At 48.0% G+C, this 25,877-nt stretch overlaps 1 protein-coding gene across 7 annotated transcripts in view; it reads right to left on the bottom strand.

The window, feature by feature from the left end:
• CSMD2 (CUB and Sushi multiple domains 2) overlaps nucleotides 1-25,877 on the bottom strand; it is a 541,235-nt gene that overhangs the window by 53,557 nt on the left and 461,801 nt on the right. For 6 of the 7 annotated variants that reach the window (XM_073317325.2, XM_073317326.2, XM_073317332.2 and 3 more), the window contains 10 exons: nucleotides 24,820-24,900; nucleotides 23,541-23,654; nucleotides 22,004-22,192; nucleotides 20,760-20,906; nucleotides 17,672-17,860; nucleotides 7,873-8,058; nucleotides 6,818-7,012; nucleotides 5,031-5,204; nucleotides 4,407-4,580; nucleotides 181-354 (listed from right to left, as the gene is read on the bottom strand). In XM_073317325.2, coding sequence (XP_073173426.2) covers nucleotides 181-354; nucleotides 4,407-4,580; nucleotides 5,031-5,204; nucleotides 6,818-7,012; nucleotides 7,873-8,058; nucleotides 17,672-17,860; nucleotides 20,760-20,906; nucleotides 22,004-22,192; nucleotides 23,541-23,654; nucleotides 24,820-24,900 — 1,623 coding nt within the window. The remainder of the gene's footprint in view (nucleotides 1-180; nucleotides 355-4,406; nucleotides 4,581-5,030; nucleotides 5,205-6,817; nucleotides 7,013-7,872; nucleotides 8,059-17,671; nucleotides 17,861-20,759; nucleotides 20,907-22,003; nucleotides 22,193-23,540; nucleotides 23,655-24,819; nucleotides 24,901-25,877) is intronic. The other variant, XM_073317333.2, reaches the window with a different exon arrangement.

Genomic DNA, 25,877 nt, shown 5'->3' with positions numbered 1-25,877 from the left:
CTGCTGCTATTCCCTTGTCACAACCCGGTTATGCCTGAAGGCATTTCTGATCCTTGGACTATAGCTCTAGCCACCCTCTACCCCTTCCAGCAGCAGCTTCCTTTGAAGGGACTGAGGCATTCATACGCTCCAGGCCTCAACCACAGTGGTCGAATGAGGACCAGAGGGAAGATGACTTACTGCGGCAGGTGGGCAGGGAGTTGCTCCACTGGCCGTTCGCCAGGCACTGTGACTGGGATGCCCCTTCCAAGTGGTACCCGATGTTGCAGACAAACTTGGCCACGTCGTTCAGGTTGAACTGGTTCCCCTGCGTCAGGCCGTTGGCTGGGTTGCCTGGGTGACCGCAAGTGATGGCTACAATCAGAAAGTGGAGACATTACCTCTGTGGCCCCCATGGTTGCAGAAAGTGAGCCTGGAAGGACAGTTCTCAAGCAATAAGGTCACCAAGAAAATACCACCATATTCCACAACAGCATCGAGGTCCATGTCTTTGGAATGACACTCATTTACACCTGCTGTGTTGTTCCTGCTGGGGGCATTTCCTAAGGGAGTTCAGCACCCAATTCCCACTACATTTCACTGTGATTTGGGCACCTAACGCCCCTAGGCTTTTCTGAAAATCCCAGCCATTATTATTAATTCATTCGCGGAGCACCCAAAGAGGTGCTAGGCACCACCCAGACATTCAAAGCCATGAGGCCTGATTCTTCTCTCGCTCCCCCTGGTGTAAATCAGGAGCAACCCCACTGAAGTCCATGGAGTCACACTGGGCAGGGCCGGGGGGAAGAAGGGGAGAGGAAATAGATTTAACCGGAAGAAGAAAGTCAGGTACCTAGCTCAAAGAGCTTACAATCCAAATGGCCTGAGATGAGAGAAAGGAACATAAACCCTCCGGCTCCAGGGCGTAAATCAGCTTTTAACTGATGGGGGTTAGGAGGAAACCCAGAGTGTCTACTGCAGGATTTTCTCGTACCTTCCTCTGGCGCAGATAGGCCCCTGTCAGAGACAGGGTGCTGGGCTAAATGGACCAGGGCTCTGACCCACTGTGGGATGCTTATGTTCTGAAGATAATGCAAGGGGCAGGATGGGGACAGAGAGACAACGGACACACAAAGGATTACGTGGACAACCAGTAGAGACAGTGCTTGGATTTAATACAGGCTTGGTTGGCTCATGGCTGGTTGGCCTCCTACCCCCCTGAGAGAAGCATGGTCAATTAATAGACCCCTACAGAAACAAGTCTTAAAGAAGGATTTAAAGCCATAGCAACCCTACTGGAAGGAGTAAAGTTGGGAACCTTTACTCCAGAGTACAGCAGTATTTTCGGTTTGCAAAGCAAGCTTGAGGATTTTCAGCTAAGAGCCTTCTGGCCACGTTAAGAACATGGCATCCTTTGATAGTCAATAAGAAAGCAACATTGATTGGAAGACATAGGAATTGCCATGGTGGAACAAACTGATAATCCATTACCAGAAGTGCAGTGTTTTGTCTCCGACAGCAGCTGAGCCAAATGCTACAGAGGAAGGTGAGAACAAATAATATACCTGGTCAACTGGGCAAGACTATACCACGGGGAGAGAAATTTCTTCTGGACCCTAGCTGGTGACTAGTTTAGGCCTTGAAGCATGAAGATTGACAGCCTTTTGGTGCTACACAAAGCAGACGTCATGCTCTCTCCGAGGTATCCATGAGTCACCATTAGGGTCCTATTATAGCAGTTGCGAACTAGGTGGTGGATTCTTTGTCAACATAAAAAGGAGAGTCTCTCTAGACTGCACCTATCTCAAATTCCAGTTCGTACATAGCATAGCAACTCTTGTGGAGCAGGTTTAAGAAAAGAAACATTAACAAGACAGGGAATTATGATGGGATAACACAATGCCCCACTTCTATATAAATAATGACGCAGCCTCAAGGCATCTATTTTCAAAACCCAACATTGCTCCATTTTAATTACTTTAAATGCATGTTACCCCAAAGGGCTGCTGTAGTTTTAATTACTTTGAGGCCATCTTTTGAATATCAGGCCCCTGCACAGGATGCTCTGAATCCACGAGCAGCCAAATCAACTTTTAACTGCCAAAAAAGGAAATGAAGCTAAGCTAAGCAACTGAAAGTCCCATTAAGGCCCCTGTGTTTGAAAGGTATGTCACCAGTGCAAAGTGAATTGATGCAGTCAGGCCATGGGACCCGCTTCATTCTAATGGGCTGGGCGTATAGACCTTCTGTTGGATTGGTTCCATGAGAAATCAACCGATCCATGAAAAGGCATGTGCTTTACAAATGCTGTGGTTTAATTAATCTAACTGGCTGAAGGTGTGGTTTGAAAATTCCCGCCAGTCAATAACAGTTGGCTACCCAGCAATCTGACTTACTGGCCCGGGCTCATTACTCACCTCACGGACTAAATGTGTTTTCTGCTTCTCATTGTGGTTCACAGATGGCTAGTAACGATGAACCAAAATGTTGCAGCTAAACACTCGCACACTTTGGGTGTATTTGAAATCTGGTATCAGACCCTGAGCGCAATTTTTATATGACTGTTATCCTCATAACAGAATGAAGGGAAAAATGGGTGCAAACGGCTCTGAATTTTGGAGCACCCATAAAGTTTTGCAGTTTGAGCCCATCTCTAACATTAGACTTGTGTCGGTGTTATTTATTGTTTTGCAGGGCAGCTACTGGCTGCTCTGTATCTTGCTTTGAAATGGATGTTGCTATCATATCTGAGCACATAAAGTTATAGCAGAGATAGAGGAGGTTGGAAGCAAACAACTGGCAAACCAGGATATGAAATATATGGACTGCGTCATCTGTTGATAGGAAGATATTAACATCATAGTCAGAAATCCAGTGAATTATTTCATTAGCTTATTTACTGAAAAGAAAAATTAACATTCTGAGCAAGGTGACTCCTAAGAATGTGTCATAGGATAGCCACTAATTCTCCTCTCACTAACACTTGTGTAAATCAGGAGGAACTCCACTGATGTCTATAAAGTTGCCCAGGTGTAAATGAGGTGAGAATCAGTATTTTGAGCCAGATTCTGGCCTCAGGTCTAAATCCAGACTAGCATCATACATTTTAAAGCCAGAATGGGCCATTATGATTTTGTCTCCTGCAACACACAGGTCCAGAGAATGTCACCTGTTCACCCCCACATCCAGACCGATACCCAAGGGCAGAGATCCACCCTTGCCATGGAGGTTTTTCTATAAGACTTCAATACAGTTTCTCCAGTTTGATACCAGTGGAACTGAGATCAAAATATAGAATGGTATTATTCCATTCCAATGTACCACCCAGGACATGGTCCTCTGGCACAGACACAAGTGCAGCAACTTCAAAAGCCCTCATCAGTTAAAAATATATGAAGAAAAATAAAATAAACCTAAGAAAAAGGTGAGAGAGTTTGTGGATCTGACACTGAAATGTGCACAGAAAATCAGTGGTTAATATTTCAAAACTTGCCACTCACACTACACATACAAAGTATTTTCTTGCGCATGCAGGTGAGATATTTGTGCACACAAACACACATTTTGCATTCACAATAGTTGTGTGCTCCTAAGGGAGGCAATTTGTGAAAATCTGGCCACAGGTATTTTAGCAACGGGAAATTCTTTGTGCAGTAGGGATCTCTTGAACAGATGGTAGATTAGAGGCACAAAATCAGCAGGGGGACAGCTCATAAGAAAGCCCATAAATCACAAGTTAGCAAAATGAGGATGCTCGCTTACACAGTTTGCCAGTCTGATTTTGTTCCCAGCACGGTGGCTGAAATCACCCTCGCTCTTTGGAACGCCCTGAGAATTAATTTGTTTGCTTCTAATTCAGGGCATCTTTTGGAAACCTGATTACATTTTATTCTCTCCCTTTTTGAAATGAGTTTTAATGCTTGTGAAAGGTGCCAGATTCACAGCCCTTGAGGCTGGTGCTTGGCTAAGGAGAGGACAGGCGGTTCAGAACGGGCTGCAGCCAACGTTTCTCATCCATGTGTTTCAACTTTGAGCCGGAAGGACCAGCTGCAGGCTTGAGATGGCAAGTAGCCTCCATGCTGACTCAACTCCACGGCAATGCAACACGCCAGTATCAGTTCAGAGGGGCACGGGGGATTTTTTTATTGTAGGAGATAGGAACAAGACTGAGACTCTCTTCCCAACCTCCAATCATTAATACAAGCCTAGCTGGCAATCATTTCTCACTAGGGCTGAAACCTCAACTAATCACCTAGATGCAAAATGCTCCCTCCCTAACCGGCTCCAACCAGTCCTTCCTTGCTTGTTCAAGTGACTTTTCCCCCAGTTGCTCTCTCAGTCTCTGAACTCCTAGATGAACAATGGCCTGACACTTCCGCCTCTGTCCCTTCAATAGCAGGGCTAAAGAAACCTGACAACATACTTACGCACACAGACAGGAGTTTTTCCAGACCAGTGGTGGTCCTGCTGGCAGATCCTCACCGACATCCCAATGAGGCGAAAGCCAGGGTTGCACTGGTACACCACGCTGCCTCGGTAGTTGTAGTTCTCTCCGTTGATCTGCCCGTTGACGATGGGGTTGGGTATGCCGCAGTGCCCGGCTGGATGGGGCACACAAGGGAATCCTTTCAGAACTGTGAGCACGCAGGGGCCGGTGGCAACAAAGCAAAGGACTTGCCATTTCGGGATATGGGGTCTGACCCAAGGCCTGTGGGGCCAATGGGTGCCTTTCCACTGACTGGAATGTGCTTTGGGGTCAGGCATTTCCTAAGAGGGCGAAGGGGCCTAGTCCCCGCAGTAGTAAATAAAATAGCAACAAATAAAAATAATGTATCACTTTTATAAACCTCTTTCGTCTTCACAATCCAAAGTTTGTTACACTCATCGATCAGCTGAGCCTCAAATCCCATTTAAACATGTGCTTAAACCCCTTTGAATTCAGTGGGAGTGAGACTTAAGCACATGCATAAATTCTTGAATGGGGTTCTGGTCTCTCATTCCTTTGTGAAACATAGCTCATCACTTTACACAGATATCACTCCAGCACCTACCCAAACATTTCACTTCAGTTCCACTCCAGAGCCCGTTAGCCATGCATTCCCGCACACGTGACCCCACCAGCGTGTAGCCAGTATTGCAGGAGAAGATGGCCGTCGCGCCGTAGATGGTTAAAGTCCCAATCCTGTTCCCGCTGGGAGGCGTTGGCAGGTCTCCACAGGAGATAACTGAAAGAGATCCCAAAGTATGCAGTGAGGAAGAGCAGCTGGGGAATGCTTTGGAATGCAATGTAGTCTGTGGAACGAATTGTCACAAATTATTACTAAGGCCAAGAATTTATCAGGATTAGAAAAAGAGGATTAGACGTTTACATGGCTAATGAGAACATCCACAGTTGCATGACACAAGATGAAAACATATGGGGTATAAACCCTCATGCTTCAGGACATAAGCCAAACTCTAACTGATGGGGATCAGGAAGAAACATCCCCTATGGACTGGTATTTCCATAATTGTTCAGTATGGGATTTCTACAGCATCTGGCAATGGTCAAAGTCAGAGACAGCATACTGGACTAGACAGTCTGATGCAGGTTGGCAATCTCCACATTTTTGTATTTCAGATGCCTTTTGGGTAGATATACAGAGGTAGCTGGGTGACATTTAATGGCCTGACATATAAAGGAGGTCAGGCTAGATGATCTAATGTTCCCTTTTGGGCTTAAACTCTATGAATCTATGAACGTTCGGGCAACCAGGGTTCTAAAGAAACTATGAAGTTGACATCAGAAGTGTGACCCCAGAGACATTTGTATTTATTCCCTTCCAGTGACTGCCAGATCAGCTTAAAAGTCAAAAGATATATTCCAGGGAAGGTGCCCAAAGTTTGGATGACATGCCAAACTTCCCCAGTGATTGGGGGGAATGTGTGGATCCAAAGTTTAGTTATCACGAGCTTTAGACTGAGGTCCCGCCCACAAAGTTCAGATCTGACCCTCTTCAAGCTTTCTGTCTGGCCAGTCTCTAATATTTTCAAACTCCCTAACGCTTCCAACTCAACATGAGATTTGAGGATTGAGCTGGGTTCTTTCTGCCTCCTCTCTTGCCACCAAGATTCTGCAATTGGAATTTAGCTGACAATGCTCCTGACGAGGCAGAATGGGAGCTCACTCACTCCCAGAACAGGTTGAGCCCTGAAATGCCAACAAGAGCAAAATCTTGCGTCCGACAGTGAAGTCGGCAGCTGCATCTCCAGACACAAAGGTTGAGTAAAAGTGCCATTTCGAAGGTCTAATTTTTCTGTCTCTATCTGCACTTAAGGAGAGAAAAAGACCTTTCACAAAGGAAAGATCTAAAACACAGCAGTTGCATCAGGACAGACAGGATGCCTGGAGGAGTCACTTAATTCATTTGCCAAGAGCATTTTGATTTACAGATCTACACAGTTTGCTCTTGTAAACTTGGCATTTTTGTCAGATTGGAAGCTCAAGTATGATTTTAAAGTAGGGGTTTTTTTTGGTTTTAAATGCAAAGTTCACTATGGCGCTAGTGACAGCTGGCTGGCTGGGATCTGACAGCAAAGGATGGACAATTGCATTTGGGTCCATGTAGAGCTGTTCTAATTAAATTAAGAAGCAGATCAACATGTGGTCCATCCCTTGCTCCTAGCTTCCTTCTACTTGAGGAATTTGGCAGCTCAGCAACTAAGGCAGGGGTAAGGGTAGGGGTGCATGCAGGGGAGGGGGCTTGTGGGCTGGGTGGGGAGGAAAACAGATTCCTCTGTGAGATGTTTAACACTGCAGTCTGCCCAGGAATAGGCCACTGAGATTTGCCATCCTTACTTTTACATGTTGGCATAGGGTCACCTATGCTCCACGTCCCATTGGCCTGGCACTTGATGACCCGCTGGCCCGTGTAGTAGTACCCAGGGTCACAGATCAGCATGAGCTGGGCGTCGTACTGGTACTGGGTCTCGTAGGTCAGCCTCCATCGGCCATGCTCCACCATGATGCTGTTGATATCGGGGCAGGTGACGGCTGAACAGCCACCACAACCGTGGGGGAGCAAAGTGGGGGGGAAAAAAGCAGAAACACGGGAATGAATTCAGGATTTCGCTTTGGGGCTCCTTCTGCCTCAGGGCTTGTAACAGGGTGTGCTGGTCCTTTAAGGAAGGCTTCAGCACCAGCCCAGAGCCGGAAATTCTGGGGGACGTAGTTTCTAGGTATGATGGGAGTTGGTGGCTTGGCAGCAATGGATGCTGGGAAGGGGAGAGAGGATGCCTGCTGAGAGAGAGGTCAGGGGAAAGAAAGCTCTTTCACGTCTCTGTCCCCCACTCCCAGCATGCATTGCTGCCAAGCCTACAATTCCCAGGCATTATTCCTCCCAGAAGTGCCTTGTCCTGGGCTGAAACTGGACGGAGACTGTGCTGGGCCTGCAGCCTCCCTTAAAGGGCCACCACACCCTCTTTTTAAGGGCTTCTTCCGTCCTTTGCCTGAATATCTTATTTTTACCCTGAACAGAGCTAATTACAAAACAGCCGACGATAACCTGTGAAACACAGTGGGTTAGGGCTTTGCCACTTAGGGGCTGTCCATAAGTTACGTAAGGCATTGGGGCAGGTCCTTAATTTTTCTGGTTTGTTTTGCTGTTACACAGTGTTACAAGGGGCAGGTGGGTCTTGAAAAAAGTCACCCCAAAAATGTACTGTGGAATTCACGAACAGCCCCTCGAGGGCGACGTCGTAGCTCTCACCCACACGTTCCATCCAGCAGTGGGGGCAGTGATGCATATTATTGAAGACCAGAAACAAAGCCATAATGTAACGTTCCCTTGGCTGGAGAGCCTTTTAAAACCACCTCGCGGATAAGGTGACCAGACCCAGCTGGGGGCTACTCACCCACGCACTGCGGAGGGATGTTGCTGTTACTCCACTGCCCTGTTTGCAGACACTCTGTGGTGGACTCTTCTCCGGCCTGCAGGTGGAATCCCTGATTGCAATGATAGACAGCTTTGGTACCCACTGTGTACTCCTTGCCAAAGACGATTCCGTTCTTTGGGGCTCTGGGCACTCCACAGGAGATAGCTGGGGAGGGGAAAAAATATTGCCCTCTGAGCTGAAATGTTGATAGATGGTTAATTAATAGAACTGGGCCCACTCCAGGTGCCCCCACTGGTGGGGATTTCAAGCCAGGTCAAGGATTCATAGCTGGGCCGTGATGGACTGAGCTAACCTCCCAGATCCAAACCACTCCTAATTTTGAGATTTCTGAATCCAGATTCAAACTCAGTGCTGTGGCCCATCTCTAATAAACGCAAAGGGCCGGATCCTCAGCTGGTGTAAATCAGGGCCGCTCCATTTTTCAAAGTCAATGGCGTTACACCCCGACCTACATTTTATACAGTGCCTGTAATTCTAAATAGATCACAAAGTGCTCCACCGTTTTAACAACAGAGTTGCAAGACTAAATAAGAAAATGACCTTTGTATTTAGATCCATAGCACCCCGGACCTCAAAACGTATTCCTAGAATTAATTAATTAACCTGTACGACACCCCGGGAGCATATAATACAGAGAATTGTATAGTTTAGTTGTGGCAGAGGCAGGACTAAATTTAGAGTTACAGGCAAGAGGGAAAAAATGGTGGTCAGATGACAGGTGAAATCAGATGGAGCCAACAAAGTGGAGTGAGGCAGGGAGGCTGTGCAAGGTGACTGGAGCTGCAGAGGAGAAGGCTCTCACACTGTTATTGCTAAGGAACTCACTGTAGTAGCCAGAGGGAATGGTTTGGTGGTCAGCTCGGGGTCCAAGAAACAGAGATTCTATTAACCCTTTCCATTCAAGGACTTGTGGGGCAGGATTCCACACCCAGAGTTAAGACAAAATAGCTAGCTTGAAGGGGACACACCAATTCCTCTTCATTTCACCTATCCAAGTCCAGGCAGAAAGGGGCACCCATCCAAATTCTTCCCGATGGGGCCCTGCTTCCCTATGGGTCAGGTTCTTGAAGCATCAGGAAGAGGAAACCAATCCAAACGTAGCTCCAGAACCTCTCGGCTCCTGGGATGAATAGGTCACCACAGACAAATGCATTATGACTAGCCTCTGTCCCTATTGCTGTGTTTTGTAAAGGGACCTGCTCAGTGCCACAAAAATAACATTTTACACACACAGGACTGCAGAATGGGGGACTCGCTGCTCTATTCAGCTGCACCATACCTAATGAGTGGGGGGAAAGCTCCCACTGAAAACCAGGAAGTAAAGATGGGTAGAACATGGCTCCATCCCCATGTACTCCGGGTAACCCAGTTGACCTCGTGATGACCACTTTACTACACTAAGCATAACAGATCATTAGAGGCGAGGCTGCCCTTGACAACTGGGTGCCGCAGTGTTGAGAGCCCTTCCTGAATGAGTCTATCCCAACTGATTTCTGGGCACTCCCCCCTGTAAAGTGAGAGGCTGCAGAGATGGTGTCCCTAGCCTCTGTTTGCCAGAAGCTGGGAATGGGTGACAGGGGATGGATCACTGGATGATTCCCTGTTCTATTCATTCCTCTGGGGCACCTGGCGTTGGCCACTGTGGGAAGACCGGATACTGGGGCTGGATGGACCATTGGTCTGACCCAGTGTGGCCGTTCTTATGCAGTGTGGTGGGCTGGAGTTCAAGGCCCTGAAAGTGTCTGGCTTAATGGGGCAGCAGGGACAGAGAGAGAGAGAGCGTTTAGAGGGTTTAGAAAGGGGGCTGATCCTAGGGGACAGAGGGGAGTGGACGCAGAAGCTTGTCACCCAAGCAAAAGGCAGACTGGAATGGTGTGTGTCCGTGCTCTGAGCTTTGTACAACACACTGCATGTCATGCTGATCTCTTCCCGTGCCCACAGAGCTGGAATATTGGGCAAGCAGAGGCTGTCTCTCAATCCCCTTTTCTTCATTAGCATTCACTGTGGCTGCAAAAGTGGTCTGGGGCTCGCCTCCAAATATAACAAGTGGGTTCCTGCCCCACTCCTCTCGAGTCTGGGTTAAGATGGCAGCTGGTCCATTTGGATTGATGACTCAGAGCCCACCCGTCTGGACTGGCGTAGGACAGCAAATGGGAATGGAGAGCTTGTGCAATGTTACGCTGCTGTTAGAAAGCAGCCAACAGAGCCTCGCCGCAAAATGCCACCACAGGCTAGGGAGGTGGAAGAAGATAACAGGACTTGTAGGAACTGCCGCTTTGGGATGGACCCCTGCACCAAACAATGGTACATGTGGGTGTCTCTTTTTAAAAGGGTCTAAAGTTAATGTATTATGCGAGTGACCATCCCTAGAGAAAGAGCTTCCTCTGCTCAGGCACTGCGTGGCCAGACTCAATGCACTTTGCAAAGGAGGGCTTGTAAAATGGGGAAACTGAGGCACAAAGACTTCCCCAAGGTCACCCAGTGGCAGAGCCAAGAATAGAACCCCAGTTCCCTGAATGCCACAGCAGTTCTCTAGCTACTAGATCACAGTTGCCACATTCAAGCTTCACCAGGATGGGCCCCCCTCTAGTGGTGAGAGGAATGTCCAGTCGTCCTCCTTCCTCCTCGACTGTGATAAGGGCCCTGCTATGCTAGGTGCTGTATAAACACACAGAGAGAGACAGCCTTAAAGAGGTTAAAAGCCACGCAGACAAGGCATGCAATGGGAGAGTATTGATCACCATCCTACCGGTGGGGAACTAAAACACAGAGAGGTGATGTGGCTTGTGCAAGGTGTCACTCGAGGAAGTCTGGAAGAGCAAGTCACAGCCCACCACTTCAGCCACACAACCAGCCTTCCTCTTATTCACCCAACAGGCCATGAAAGGTTGCAAAACTCAGAGCCAGTCAGGAGAGTGGCTTTTTGTGATACGGGCCCTATCGGGCGTTGAGTGGACAGACCCATCACATTTCATTCCGCATAGACCTGCCATTGGTGGCATGGCTTTCCACCCTTGCAGGTGCAAAGCACTTTCATCTCATTACCAGCACCTGAGCCACTCAACGCTCCAGTCTGGAAAGCAATTAAGCAGCACCTAACATAAGCTGGTCTTGCTAATACACGTGGGTAATCCAGCAAACACGTATTAGCGGGATCAGGCATATCCCCGGTTGAAATGATAATCGCACGTATGTCACTTCAGCGAGCTAAGGAGCTTGATGAATCCGGCTAGGAGACGGGGTGTCTAGACAAGTTGCCATGCTGAATACCAATTTCATTCAGAGGTGAAAGACGACGGTGCTGGAAATTCATATCATTCTTAGCCTGTTAGCTGTCATTTGGTAATCACTTTTTTCCACACATTATATCTGATCAAAGCAACTCAAGAGGTAACCACCAAGCCAATAGCTTTTCCTCTGGTGTCTACCTCACCCTGTCTGCCTCTCAGAGTCTAAGAGAAAGAGGAGACAAGGAGATGGTGGTGTTTAGGGACTTCGCCAAAAAGAGAACTCTCAGAAGTGAAAACACTTAGGGACCGACCCAAAGCCCATTAAAGTCAGTGCAGGTACGTCTACACAGTAAAAAAAAATAGCAAACCCCACGGCAGCGAGTTTCAGAGCCTGGGTCAACTGACTCGGGCTCGCACTCCAGGACTACCAACAGCAGTGTAGACATTCCCACTTGGGCTGAGCCTGGGCTCCAAGACCAAATCCCCAGGCCGGGTTTCAGGGCCCGGGCTCTCGCCCAAGCCCCAACACCTACACTGCTACTGCTGTTTTTAGCTGCTGCAGGGTCTTGTTTCTTTGCGACGCAGACCTCCCCTGAAAGTCTTTCTACTGACTTCATTGGGATTTGGATCTGAGCTTTAGTGTGTATGGAACCAGAGAGTGGAGACTGCTCCATGCTTTCTGCTGGTGCAGGTATCCTTTAGCACCAATGCCATTTGCAAACCAGAGGACCTAGTGGCTGAGGCAAGGTACTGGAACTGAGCAGAACCAACTTCTGCCACAAGCCCCCAGCATGACACAAGGATTATCATCCCCGTTTGGGGAAACTGAGGCACTGAGCACTTAAGGCGGGGCTTTTCAAAGGTGCTGAAGAGAACTGGGTGCCCACTTTCCACTGAAACTCCAAGAGACTTGGAGACATCATTCCCTAAATTTCCTGTGAAAACCTTAAGCTGGGTATCCCACCAACCTTAAGCTGGGTATCCCACTTCCCCCATCTGTAAAGCAGGGATAAGCATCCCTCTTTCTGCACACCCTTACTCTTGGGGGGTGAGCACCACCTCCTGCTGGGAGTGCGCACAGCACCTGGTGCAATGGGGCTCTAGGAGCTAAAGTAATACACACAATAAATAATAGTGGAGAAGCGACACCAAAGCAACTAGCCACACGGACGTAATATTGGGGAGGGGGTAATGACCAGAGAAGAAGCACTAGAACAAAGGGGCCAGACTTGCCTCTCTGTTATGCTAATTTTACCCTGGGGTAACCCCACTGCAGTGACACCATGCGACCCAGAGAAGAATTAGTCCCATGCTATTTATGGCCTTCTAGCACTCCAGCCAGTTATTTCTTCTTGTTATGCTGGTTTCCTTGTGTCTCTGTAGCTGCCTGTTTGATTTTGTTTGGACACCTGCCACTGCATAAACCCTCTGTTGACACAGGGGGTAGTCAGCAATAATCCGGGCCATTCAGGCCAGATGTAGTTAAATAAAAAGTTCATTATGCTACTAATCCCCTCCGTTCCCCACAAAACCCTCTTCACCTGCAGATGGCCAGGCTGAAATGTGAACAGTCCATCACAGACGGCTGGCTGGGCCTTCGGATATTCCGCTTGCTGCACCACATGGGCTCTGGTGCCCTGCGCTTTGCAATGGAAGGATGTCCCTATTTGCAAATTTGGTATCCTTGAACAGAATGTGGGATTATTTAGTCTTTATTTACAGGTCCGGTGTGGAGCAGAGAGGCTTGGTTTTTGGGATTGCAGTAAACTTGCCATCTGCCCCAGCAGAACCCAGGTTGAAATGCAAGCGCCGCAATCCAGGGGAGTCAGAGAAGAGGACGAAATATTGGAACTCTTCCCAGGGAAAGCAAAGTCAGCATTTATCTTTGAGGGACCCATTCAGAGCCTAGCTCTCAGGATGCGGGGGCGGGGGGGCGCTGCCGGGGAGGGAGCGGGAAGGTATGAGAGCGGTGTTTACAGGAAAATGTGTGCTAGGGAAGGACACAGGCTCTGATGGCAAACTGCAAAAAGAAGGCAGCTTAAAAATAGACAGCGGAGGTAGAAATGATGCATTAGATCATCTTGTATTGTCCCCTCTGTGCCACTGCAGGATTGTTCCCCGCAGAATGTTCTGTACTAGTTCCATAAATGTCAGCCAGGACACAACAGCCATTGAAGATTGCTTGGAGAGGATGGGGAAAGGAATGGAGGATTCTGAGCTGGCAGAAGGGGGCTATGGGAAATGTCATTGTTAACTAAACCATGTGCTTATGGGGACCCCAGTTCCCATCCTCCCGACACGGCTGATTGTATGAGCAATTTATTCCATGTTGTGGGACGAGTTCCCAAATCCCTGCTGTGTGATGCTAGCTACTGGAAAAGAGAGATGCTGAGGACAGCCAAAAACAAAAGGTTGCCAGTTGGCTGAAAGAGAGCAACAAAAAATACGTGCTGGAGTTTATGTAGTTGTACTGGGCAACATAGACAAGCCAGCAATTGATCTCATCTCATCAAGGCCAGATGGGGGAGCTGCTACCACTGTGAATTACAGTGATAAGTAGCACTTAGCTAGTGTTACTTATCCAGTACTACAGAGCTCAAAGATTTTGATAATGGTGGGGAAATATGATTTGTATTTTAAAAATGGGGGACAAACTACAGCACAGAGTGGGGAAGTGACTTGCCATACAGAGAGACAAGGAGAGAATCCAGGAGTCCTGACTCCCAGACCTGTACTTCACCCACTAGTTCCAAAGAATGAGCTTTCCCCCAACTTCACCTATCTAATATTTGTAAAGATACCGGGCCATACGCATTCCTGCATACGCATTCCTGATGTAACTCTACGGAGTTGGTAGAGTCACACCAGGGAGGACTTTGGCCTGCTGTGCATTGATAAAAGAAGTAATCCAAATAAAGGCCAGATTGTTCACCCCATCATTGCTGGGTCTCCCTGCACACTCCTGCTGCTTTACCATGAGCGTTTCACTGGAACATGCCAGGTGGCTACAGGGCAGGGTGCATGGCCGAGTCACACCCAGTAAATCAATCCACAGGCACATGCAATTGTTATTGGTGAAGCAGCTCCCGAGCGAAACTCTGCTCGCAGGCAGCATTTGACTTTCCAGAGTGGCCCCTGCTGCTTTAGGAACAGCCGTAGGCCTGGAATGACTCTGGAAGGAGCAGGCTTCATGCAGGGTCTGAGCTGCCAAGCTCTCAATAACACCACAGGGGCTTTCTGGCTTCCAGATCTTGTAGCTGTAACTAATGGACCACACAACACAGAGTCAGCTTCCGTGGAATCACCGAGGGAGGCCGAATGGGACTCGGGGCCCCCCATCCCACTTTTATTGTCTTGTTGATGTCCACCTCGGTGCAGCTGCAGGACATGTCCCGCACAACCCAAGAACCAACACACTCTATATAAGTAAAATTCCCCCTGTCTTGCAGGAAGGGAGGAGTAGATCCTCAAAGGTATTTAGGCACCTAACTCCCATTCAAACCAATGGGAGTTAGGCTCCTAAATACTTTTCAGGATCTAGGCTGGAGGGTGGTTTTGTTTTGTTTAATAGGAATGTGATCCCCAATGTAAATCGCCTTTTAGGGCAGGTAGCATCTCAAGTGGCCAATCTAGTAAACGCTCAGGAGTGTTACTATCCTCTGGCGCAGCAACAAGGATGGTGGGGCTTTCGTTTAGAAAGATTTCAACAAGTAACTCCTGCTTTCTCAGGTACCCGACAGAAATTCTTCACACATGGTTTAATGTCTCATTCCATCGGGATTCATGAGCTATGGTTGCTATGACAGCCTGCTGCTAACATAACTGTGTCGTATGCTCGGATTCAGCTGCTCTATTCAACTAACCGGCTTTTACCCAAGGGTTATTCACTTGTTTGCCCCAGCCCCGTCCCTTATCCGTCTCTTGTTAACAGCACCGCTTTCCGTGGCTTGGATTGCTGTACCCCACTCGCCCTTCTATTAGTACGAACTCTAAAAAGGAACTCAGGGCAACCAAACACAGAGCAGCCCTTGCAATTGGAGAGGGTGGGTCCCAGTGCAAGACCTAGCAGTCTGGAATGTCCGTATCCCCTCCTGCCCTCTGCAGTTGATTGAAAAACAAAGGAAGAAGTTAGCAACATTTTTGCAAATTTTATTCCCGAGTTTTTTGTGTCGAAATTTCAACCAAACAACATCACCCCGAAATGCTATTTATTGAGAAATGGTTAAAAAATAGAGACAATGTTGCAAAATTTCCCCTATCCTCCCCACACAGCAACTGTTTCCGTCAGAGTTTTGCATTTTGAAAGATGTAGTCATCTGGGTTTTTTTCCAAGTCCTCAGAGAAGCTAAGGTGTGAATGGACAGGATTTACAAAAGAGCCTAACACCCAGGTTTTTAATGGGCATTAGTCACCTAAATACCTTTAAAAATCTGGCCCAAAGTAATTTAGGAGCACAAGTGTACCTTACCCTCCTAAAACACTTAAGCATCTCTTGAAAATCTCACCCTGAACTATCCTGCTACTCCATGGGGTGAGGGATAACGCTAGTATGAGAACACCTTGCCTACACGGTACCTGTTCTCTGGCTAGTTTCCTGAGCCATCAATACAATGTTGATTCCCCAGCATTACATTCACTTGGATTCTTGGAACATTACAGGAAGAAACATTCAGAGCTATTGGAAAACCCCGTCAGGATAAAGAGGAGTGTTTTATCAACAGAGAAAAGCAGGGATGATCGTTGGACTGAAAACAGTGTGACAAAGCTCTGTCCTTGCCTCTGTGGGTCCCGCGTTTCCTGGTGGATTTCGCTAGCCTCAGAGGCTCACTATGACCCTCCACGTAACCCTTCTTTTTCTAGAGACAAGGGTCACGGTCTACTGAGCCATTTTCATCATAAGCCAGCAAGGGAGGTGAGGAGAAATTATCCTTTCTTGCACAGTCTCTGTTGTTTCCCAGTCTCAGTGATTAATCAGGGGGCAAAAGGGGGGGGGGAGCCCGGGCCCACCCTCTACTCCGGGCTCCAGCCCAGGGACCCTAATAGTATCAGCTATGGTAGCTGACCTTTTAGAAACATGACATGTACAATTCCCTGGGCTACTTCCCCCACAGCAGCCCTCACTTCCTCAAGCTCCACTTCCCCCTTACCTCAGGGCCTCCTTCCTTGTGCCTGATATGGTGTGTACTACTCAGCCTCTCCAACAGCGCAACTTCCTCCCACAGTTCCTGACATGCACACACCACCTGACTAACTGGGAGGCTTTTTACTAGTTTCAGCCAGCCCCTGATTGGCTTCAGGTGTCCCAATCAACCGAGCATTCTCCCTGTCTTCTGAAAAGTTCTTAATTGTCTTAATTGACCTGGAGCAGCTTTCATTTTACTTAACCTGGTACCAGAGATTTGTTTAGCCTGGAGCTAACATATCTATCTCCCACTACTTTTCCATAGCCATCTGGCCTTGCCCCGTCACAACAGGTACAAATACCAACAGCAGTGAGCAAGAAGGAGAGAGCTGGGCTTAAAAAAAATGGATGGAACATGGTGATGCAGCCGGTGATGTTCCGGCGGGAGCTTTTCCCTCTGATGCATGTGCAAAGCACCATGTGCTTGAGACACATGATCAATAAGAGAGAAATTCACAAAGGACCATTATGTGCCCAGTTCCTACTGAAAGCCAGTTGGAGCTGGGCACCTATCTGTCATTTGTGCCTTGAGAAATCTCCCCCTTAGCACACAATAATTAGCCTAGGCTGGGATTTTCAGATGTGCCTAAGGGAGTTAGGAAGCACAATCCTGCCACTGAAGCCACAATCCCATTGCAGGTCAAGGAGACCCATGATCCTTAGGTGCTTCTGAAAACCCCGCCCCAACCCCTAAAGCCCTCGCTCCAGGCTGGACTGTACCATGACCCAGTTCCTCCATAATGGTACACATTGCGGCACAGGCTTTGAACCCTGCCCCCTCTTCCCTAAGGCTTCAGAGCCTAAGCTCCAGCCGAAGCCGTAACATCTACCCCACCTCCTGGCCCCTTGCTCGCACTGAGTGAACATTCCCCACTGCCCCTACCTGCAGCCAGAGGCACCTAGCACGCAGAGGAAAAAGGGCCGCAGCAGTGCAGTTCTATCCAGCCCAAGCCCCCAAGCAAGCCAGCGCTTCATCTGAGCTCAGACTGAGGAAGAGCTCAGGGGATTGGGTGTCCCCTTAGTACAAACCCACCAAATGAGGGTAAATCCATCCTCAACATCGTACCCACTCATTATACTCCACACCTGAACATAGCCATGATATGAACAACATACCCCCATATCTCAATGTCTGTACTTTGACCCGTTAAACTTTTACCCCCAATCGGGGAGACTGCAGATTATGTATTCCTTACGCCACCCACTCCTAAACCGAATTTCGCACCCCTTGATAATCTGTACCTTATTCCCTGGTAACCAGAAATTTCTATGCTTAAAACTCTGCACCGTTTTCTTTTTACTTCAACGTCATCTTAATAAAATTATTCATTTGCCTTCTCCTCACCTTGGCACAGCGGGACCGCTTCACTCCAGTGGTAGTAGCCTTGAGGGTGCCTTGCGCACAGGGTACTGCTGTGGCCAGTGAGACGGTAGCCCGCGTCGCAGCCGAAACGGATCTCGCTGCCTGGCTGCAGCCCGGTATGGCTGAGAATCGAGCCGTGGAAAGGGGACGGAGGGAGGCTGCAGTAAGGAGCTGGAGAAGGGGGAAAATATGTCACACACACACACACACACACACACGGACATATCCTGGAACAAAAGAGGTGCCGTGTCGAGACAAATGCGCCTCTCTGTGCTTAGGTGTTAGACAGGGTTTGCTTTGGTACAAGAGCTTACAAGGAAAGAGACGGGTTGCAAAAAAATATAAAGCCAAAGGGGGAAATGTTACAATGGCATATAATCAGGAACGGGCATTATTAACAGCAATGCAAAGAACCTGTCCGCTCTGCGAGTGATTTCCAGCCATATTTAGGGCAAGACTGTACTGCTCCAGCAGCAGACCAGGGAGGGAACTGTGACTCAGAGACACACTTCCATCCTTGCTCAAAGGGGAAAGTAACGTGCTACACTGGTCTATGCCAGATGACTTCCGCTCTTTGCACCAGCTCAGCACTGCTGGCTGGCATGTTGGGGGAACGGAGTCAAGGCTCTGCCCACCTGCATGGGACCAGGAGCAGCTGCTCACAGAGATGGCCCTTACAGCACCGTGAGATGCAGCACCGGAGTAAGGGCAGCTCAGAGTCCTGCCCTCAGTAATTAAGGGTCTGACCCTGAGAGGTTCTGAGTGCCCCCAACTCCCACTGGATCCAATGAGTTTTGTGGGTGCTCAGCACTGCTCACGATGGGGCCTTGAGAGAGCTGTATGCAAGGGGTGGGGGTGTTCTTGAACACCGAGAGCATCTGAACGTGGCTGATTTCAGGTTCTGTTCCAAGCCGGCAGGGTTGGTCTGACAGTCACATGCCCTTTGAGCGAACTGGGGCCAGAACCGGAGCCATTATTACAAAGCACCACAGCATTCCAGAGTAAGCACTGAAAACGCTGCAGGTGACAATCCAGACGCTGCCGTGCTTTTCGGAGATTCCAAGGCCAGAAGGGACCACCGTGATCATCTAGTCTGACCTGCTGTATAACACAGGCCAGAGACCTGCCCCCAAACCATTCCCAGCACGGACCTTTTAGAGAAACATCCAATCTTGATTTAACGGTTGTCAGAGATGAAGAACCCACCACAATCCTTAGCAGATTGCACCAATGGTTAATTACTCTGATGGTTAAAAATGTGTGCGTTATTTCCAGTCTGAATGTGTCTAGCGTCAACTTCCAGCCATTGGATCAAGTTATACCTTTCTCTGCTAAATATTTGTACCCCATATAGGTACTATAATGACATCACTGCTTACCCTTCCATCGTTAAGCTAAACAGATTGAGCTCCTGAAGTCTATCATTAGAAGGCATGTTTTGTAATTCTTAATCATTCTCCTGGCTCTTCTCTGATCCCTCTCCAGTTTAATCAACATCCTTCCTGAACTGTGGACACCAGAACTGGACACAGGATTCCAGCAGCGGTCGCACCAGTTCCAAATACAGAGGTAAAATAACCTCTCTAGTCCTACTCGAGATTTCCCTGTTTATGCATCCCAGGATCATATTAGCCCTCCTGGTCACTGGGTCACAGTGGGAGTTCATGTTTATCTGATAACCCACCACTACCCCCAAATCTTTTTTTAGAGTCACTGCTTCTCAGGATAGAGTCCCCCACATCCTGTAAGTCGGGTTGGGGCTATCATTCAAGTACTTTTTCTTGTATGGGAAGCTGGGCAAAACTCTCAATTTTGCAAGTTTTTTGGAGACAAAAACAGGTGAAACTCAGTGAGCTCGAATGAGTTTTGCTTTTGGTTTTTATGTTCTCAGTGGAGGTCCAGGTCAGAAATCAAAAAGAAAATGTTCACAAGCCCATCCCTAGAGGAGCAAAACCACCAAGATTTACCCAGCTCTGGAAATTAGGAGTAATGTCTAGTAATTAAATATTAATTGATTCATTTACTGAGTAATGGCATTTATTTATGACATTCACTCAGGGTCACACTCTAGTTTTATGGCCGTCATTAAGTAATTGAAATTTGCTAGCTTCCAAAAGATGCTAATTAATTTTGAGGAATTCTTAGTAAACGGTTAGTATCCAGTAATTGGTTTATGCTGGATGAGACATTAAAACTAACCCTGTTCCCTCTGACAGCAATGGCAAAACACCCAGTGACTGGAATGGGAGCAGGATTTTAGCCCCAGTATTTCCCTTTGGGTTCCATAATACAAGAAGTCACTCCTGAGTCACTTCTCATGCACCAAACGGATTCTCAAACAAGTTCCAAGTACTGTGCTTCTGATGCTACACACCAGACAGCTCTGAGCAGCCACACGGCCTCCTCAGTATTAGGATCCAATAACACACCATCAAAGTGATCTTGAAACGAATCATAGCTAGGGAAATGCTGTTTTAAGGACTTAGCGGTTAAAGAAGCTGTCCAATCAGGGCTTCAGATCCACACAACAGGTGGATAAAATTCCCCCCCCCCATGCCAAGAGTCTGCAAAAAGCCTATGCTGTACATTGGACTTCAGTGGGACTCAACTCTACGCCTCGTCGAATTTTGTCTACAGACAGCTGTGTGGAACTAGTTTCGGGTCACTGAGATCATGCAACATTTTTCTGGTTTCGGTTCCCCAGGAAGGGTTCCCTGGAGTTTTTGCTCCCAACACCCCCCACAAAATAACTAAAGGTTTGATGCCCAGATATCACAGGGATGGGGGCATCAGAAATACAAAATGCAGGGTGAACTGCAGGCAAAAGCTGCACGGTTCCTTTGGAAACCCCAAACTGACCCAGTTTCCCAAACATCAGTGACCTGTGCAGTGAACTGAAAACTAGGCAAGCTTTGGGCTGCTCTAGAATGCTCTGTACAGCTGCACTCGCCCAACCCAGCCCTGCTCGGCTCATGCAGGAACAACACTCAAATGGGAAAAGCAAAGGGAGTTAGCCAAAGGAACAGCCACATTCTCAGGGGCCGGTTTCCAGTCTCTACTACGAACTCACCTGAGTAGCGGATTTTAAAGCCCTTTCTGTTGTATGCATGGTCGGAGGACCAGCGGAGATAGACCTTGTTCCCAGTGCTGGTTACAGTCAGAGGAGCAGAGTAATTCCCACTTAGAGACAACAGCAGTGGGCTCTGGCCAGCGGGACCTTTAGGGAAAGATCAGACAAGTGAAAGTTGGGGCTGGCACATGGCAACACCTCCCCTCAGCAATAGTCACTCCTAGCCTCACACACCAGGACCTGATCTTTGCAGAAGGGACACATGGCCAGACCTGTTTTTGGCCACACTGTGGGAGCTTTAACTTCCCCTTGAACATTGCTATTGAGTTCTGCGGGGCCAGCATTTCTCCCCAGGGCAGAACCTTCTGCACACTCACTGGGACAATGTGCAAGGGGTTTGTGTTCTGGGTTCAGCCATGCGGCTGCATTTCTGAGTGCATTAACGGAGCTGCTTAGCTGTGACACAAGAGAACCTGACTGAATACAGGCTCCTCAGCTCTCCTGCAAAGTGACACATCTCCCTGGTGTGTGGTTTAGGGGAAATGTCCTTGGATTGCTTTAAAATCCTTTCATTCCTCCCTCTCAAACCATCCTCCCCAACGACCTTCCTCATTGTTCTTCAGCCTTGCACATCCTCCAGCTACTTCCCTTTCTCCGTGCAAAGCTATCCCAACTACTTCACTGAGCCATCCCGCCCGGATGAAATCACGGCCCCTCCCTCACCTGGAAGTGAAGCACAAAGTAGAGCTTCTCACTGTGCTGCATTCCCAAGTAGAATTGCTCCCCCAGGGTATGTCTACACTGCAGCTAAACACCCCGCGATTGGCCCACATCAGCTGACTCCAGCTTGCAGGGCTTGGGCAACGGGGCTGTTATATTTGTGGTGTAGACTCAGGAAGGAAACTGGGCTCTGGGCCCTTGTGACAGCGGAAGATCCCAGAGCCTGGGCTCCAGCATGACCCTGAATGTCTACGCCACACTTACAAACAGTTCCGTAGCCCAAGCCCAATGAGCGCAAGTCAGCCGACACAGGCCAGCTGCAAGTGTTTAACTGCAGTGTAGACATACCCACTTAGGGGGACTTTCTCCAAGCACAACAGGGTGATAGGTATGTTGGTGGAAAGAACGGCCTAGGCTCAGGGAAGACAGCATTTAGTGACTAACAGCAACACTCACTGCTACGCGGTTGTGTTCTTTCCCCCACCCCCAACAGACATCGTCCAAGTGATTCACTCGACAGTTACCATCAAAGATCTCAAACTCGTCGTACTGCTTCTCGCTCAGGAAGTACTCGATGGTGAGGGTGATGTTGTATCCGGGCTCTACTTTGATCACCCAGGAACAGGTCTGGAAATGGGGGTAACGCCCCAAGTAGCTCTGGCTGAGGATCACGCCGGTGGAGTCCGTCAGAACCTCATTCATCAGGCAGTGCACTAAACAAAACCCAAACAAGAGTCCACAGAAAATGAGACCTCATTTCAGGGGCCAGAAGAAAATGAAGGCCAAGGTTTTAAAATGCAGGAGCTTAAAGTTAGGCTACAATTTCCAAAGTGGTTTGAAGGGACAAGGCTCCTAACTCCAAGTCCTAGTTGCTTGCTCTAATTACTAGATCTCACAAAACCTCAGAAGTGCTTATACCAGAAGCAAGTGTTAAATAAAAGTTTGGTGTAAAAACAAACCAAAAAACTAACCCAAGAGAAACTGGAAGACAAACACACAACAGGATCTTTATTTATCTGTACATCCATCCATCAGCAATTGTGTCTAATGCTGTAGTTAGTGCTATACTTGGATTACAGAAAACAGCAAGAGATGTCCAGAAGGGACAGTGGATTCTTTCCAAATCCTTAATCCCATTAATGATTTTTTACCGCTATAAATTGGTGATCAGATATAATTTAAGCAATCTCTTGGCTTGCAGGCTAACAACCACCAGTAAATAACTAAATGATGGCCCCCTCCCGCCCCGTTCTCCCCTTTAGTTCACACTATTAGAGAGAGACAAAGCTATAGAAAAATCTCCCATTATATAGCAAAAATGTTCAGATGGAGGAAAGACGATGAAGAGAAGTGGAAAAAAAACCGATCACTAGGAAGCGATAGGATAAATAAGGTAACAGGGTTGCATCTTTGGCATTCCTCCTGAGTAACAGGAAGGGGTGTGATGCATCACACTCAGGGCATTCAATTTTCTCTTCTTTAAAGCACTATGTAGTACTAATCCAGAAACTGCACCTCACAGACTCTGCCCTCAGGAGGACTGCACTTAGATGCAGTCAGTTCCTCGGTGCTACGGGGGTTCGTGAATCACTGGCAAACGGTCAGAGAGGGCTTTTTGTCTCTCCTAAAATAAGGATGTTTGGATTGTGGTTTTAATGACTTCACAGATGTAGCCAGGTGTCTGCTATGTCAGAACAGTGCCCGGAAAGGCTTTGTCCGGGCAGTGACTCGGGGAAGTACTTACACTTATGCTTAAAATTAAGCATGTTCTCAAATGCTTTCCTCAACTGAGGCCTCAAGGCATAACGCAGCGCTCCCCAATGCTAGACAAATTCTACCAGGAGGGGTTGAGAGCCATCAGCTCCCACACATAATTTCTCAAATCATTTCTCAGATGGATACTGTCATAAATTAACTGATAAATATTTTACTATTCACCCTGCTTTGCTCAGTACCTGCAGCTGACTAGACTGAGTCCCACGGCAGGAGAAGAGCCACTCCCTCACTATGGTCTTTCAGGGAGAAAAGCTTTGCAAATGTGTTGGGACCCAGGCCAGTTACCTTCGCAGGTTGGGGGTGGCCCTCCAAACTGGAGATGAGTCCCCAGCTTGCATGTCAGGATTTCGGTTCCGGTCAGGGTGAAGCCAGAGAGGCACTGATACCTCACGATATCACCTGGAAAGAAAGACAACACTCTCAGCTGGCAGAAGGTTTGGTTTATGAAGGATGAAATTCACAACCCTATGTAGAGTGGCCAGTACAAAGCTCAGGTACCATTTCATTCCCACTGTAGCCATAACACTTCCCTCTGCTATTTCAGGAGATTGCTCAAAGGGCCTGATTGCAGGGGACCCAGTGCATCAATCACACAATTCGCCTATTCTATAGCCACAGACTACCAATCCACAGGGGTGAAATTCACCCATGTGCAGCTCCACTTAATTCCCACTTCAACCATCTTTTAAGGACTTCAGTGAGACACGGATCCACTGCACATCAGTGAATTTGACTGAGAGCCTGCAGACATACCATGACCTTTCTAACAGCCAGTGCCGCACAGTGCCCCAGGATCTGAGAACCCAGCTCCTTCTGGCTCTCACACCAGTACGGATCCTGCAACCAGAATTTAGCTGGCCATGGTGTTCATAATGCGCAAGACAGACACAAGTCCAGCTGGATCCTCCCCTTAGTTATATGGGGATAATATGTGCAGTATAGATAGATAGATTATACAGGACAATACAAGTAAAATGTGGCACATGCGGGTCATATTCTGAGTGGGGGTAAAGCAGTGTCACTCCACTGATTTCAGTGGAGCTATGCTGATTTACACCAGCTGAGGATTTGGCCTGGAGGAGTAGATACAGTGAATGAGGTAGCTTTTGATCATGGCTACTTTTCTGGCTGCAGACATACTTTAAACACAGACACGACACTGACAATTAAAAAAAGAGGAAAACTTTTGTTTGAAGCCTTGCGGCCTGCTGCCCAGTGCGTTATTTTAATCGCCTTAAACATCTTAATGAGGCAGGACAGGATTGAGGCAAATAGCTCTGTAAGTTTCTGAACACGGATGGGGCTTTCCTAGGAGATGCGTCCTGGCAGTTACACTAGTGAGGATAAAAATCCTAAAGACTATCAAATCCAGCTGATTCAGTGCATAAGCCTATCACCAAACTGGGGCAAGCCCTCCAACCCCCCATACTGAATAGTGCAGAATTAGATGCATTCCGGGGTTCCTCTGAAGCATAAGCATTAGAGCCAAGATACCAGCTAGAGGGAGCTCTCATCTGTTCTGATGCAGCCTATCCTATGGGGATGGGTGTGGGGGAGAAGATACCTATGTTAAATTCTTCATTCTCAGTGATGATTTCGGCATTGGGAACAATGGTCGGAGGGCGGCATTTGAAGAGCTGATAGGCTGAAAAGAAGGAAAACCAGTCAGTGCATGGAATTGCTTCCAACGGGATGTGACTCGTCGGGATAAGGCATGCACATGCCTAATAACAGCTCAGTGTGGTGTAAGGATCTGCTTCTCTGAAACAAACTGCCACCCTGCGGCGTGGAGAACCCAGCAGTATCGATCTCAAGTTACTTATCTGGTCCCCATTACCCTGAGCAGCTCACAATCTTCCATCCTCACAGCATCCCCGGGAGGCAGGGCAGTGCTATTGTTCCCATTGTACAGATGGGGAACTGAGGCACAGAGTTGCTAAATTTAGTGGAAGGTCCCACAGGAAGATTGCAGCAGGACCCATGTCCCCCTAGTCCCAGGCTAGCCCCGTAACCCCTGGACCATCCTCTCTCTTTCTTGGTAGGGTCATGGCTGAGCCGTAGTTTACACTTAACACCTTATGAAAATATCATCCACTCCCTCCCTCCCCAGTATGTGAACCCCCATTATCAGGACTGTACAGTTCTGGCTCAGGCTACCTACATTATCCCAGCTTTATTCAGTCCCTGTCAGTGCCTGCTACATCCAGAGCCACTGCTGAAATAGCCAATGGATTCCAACCTACGTCCAACCTACCTGGTTTCTGAGAAAGGGCAGGTGAGGAGATGCAAGACCCCCCCCCCCCAGGTATTATTACAGTGTTGTTGTAGCCATGTTAGTCCCAGGATATGAGAGCAGCAAGGAGGGTGAGGTAATATCTTTTACTGGACACACCTCTGTTGGTGGAAAGAACAAAAGCTTATGAGCTTCACAGAACTCTTCCTCAGGTCTGGAGAGGGTAACCAGAATGCCCAAGCTAAACATAAGGTGAGACAAATTATTAAGCATAAGGAGTTCACACATATTGTAGGAGACCACTTAAAATGAAGTGGGCAGTTAACACCTCTCCAGTCATAGGACAATGGAGAGTTAATAGGCAGCAGGACACTAAAAAACATGGACTT

The sequence above is a fragment of the Lepidochelys kempii genome, chromosome 19 (assembly GCF_965140285.1).
Source record: "Lepidochelys kempii isolate rLepKem1 chromosome 19, rLepKem1.hap1, whole genome shotgun sequence".
NCBI lineage: Eukaryota > Metazoa > Chordata > Testudines > Cheloniidae > Lepidochelys > Lepidochelys kempii.
Note: the sequence above shows the minus strand (reverse complement) of the source record. Positions and strands in the feature narration are given on the sequence as shown.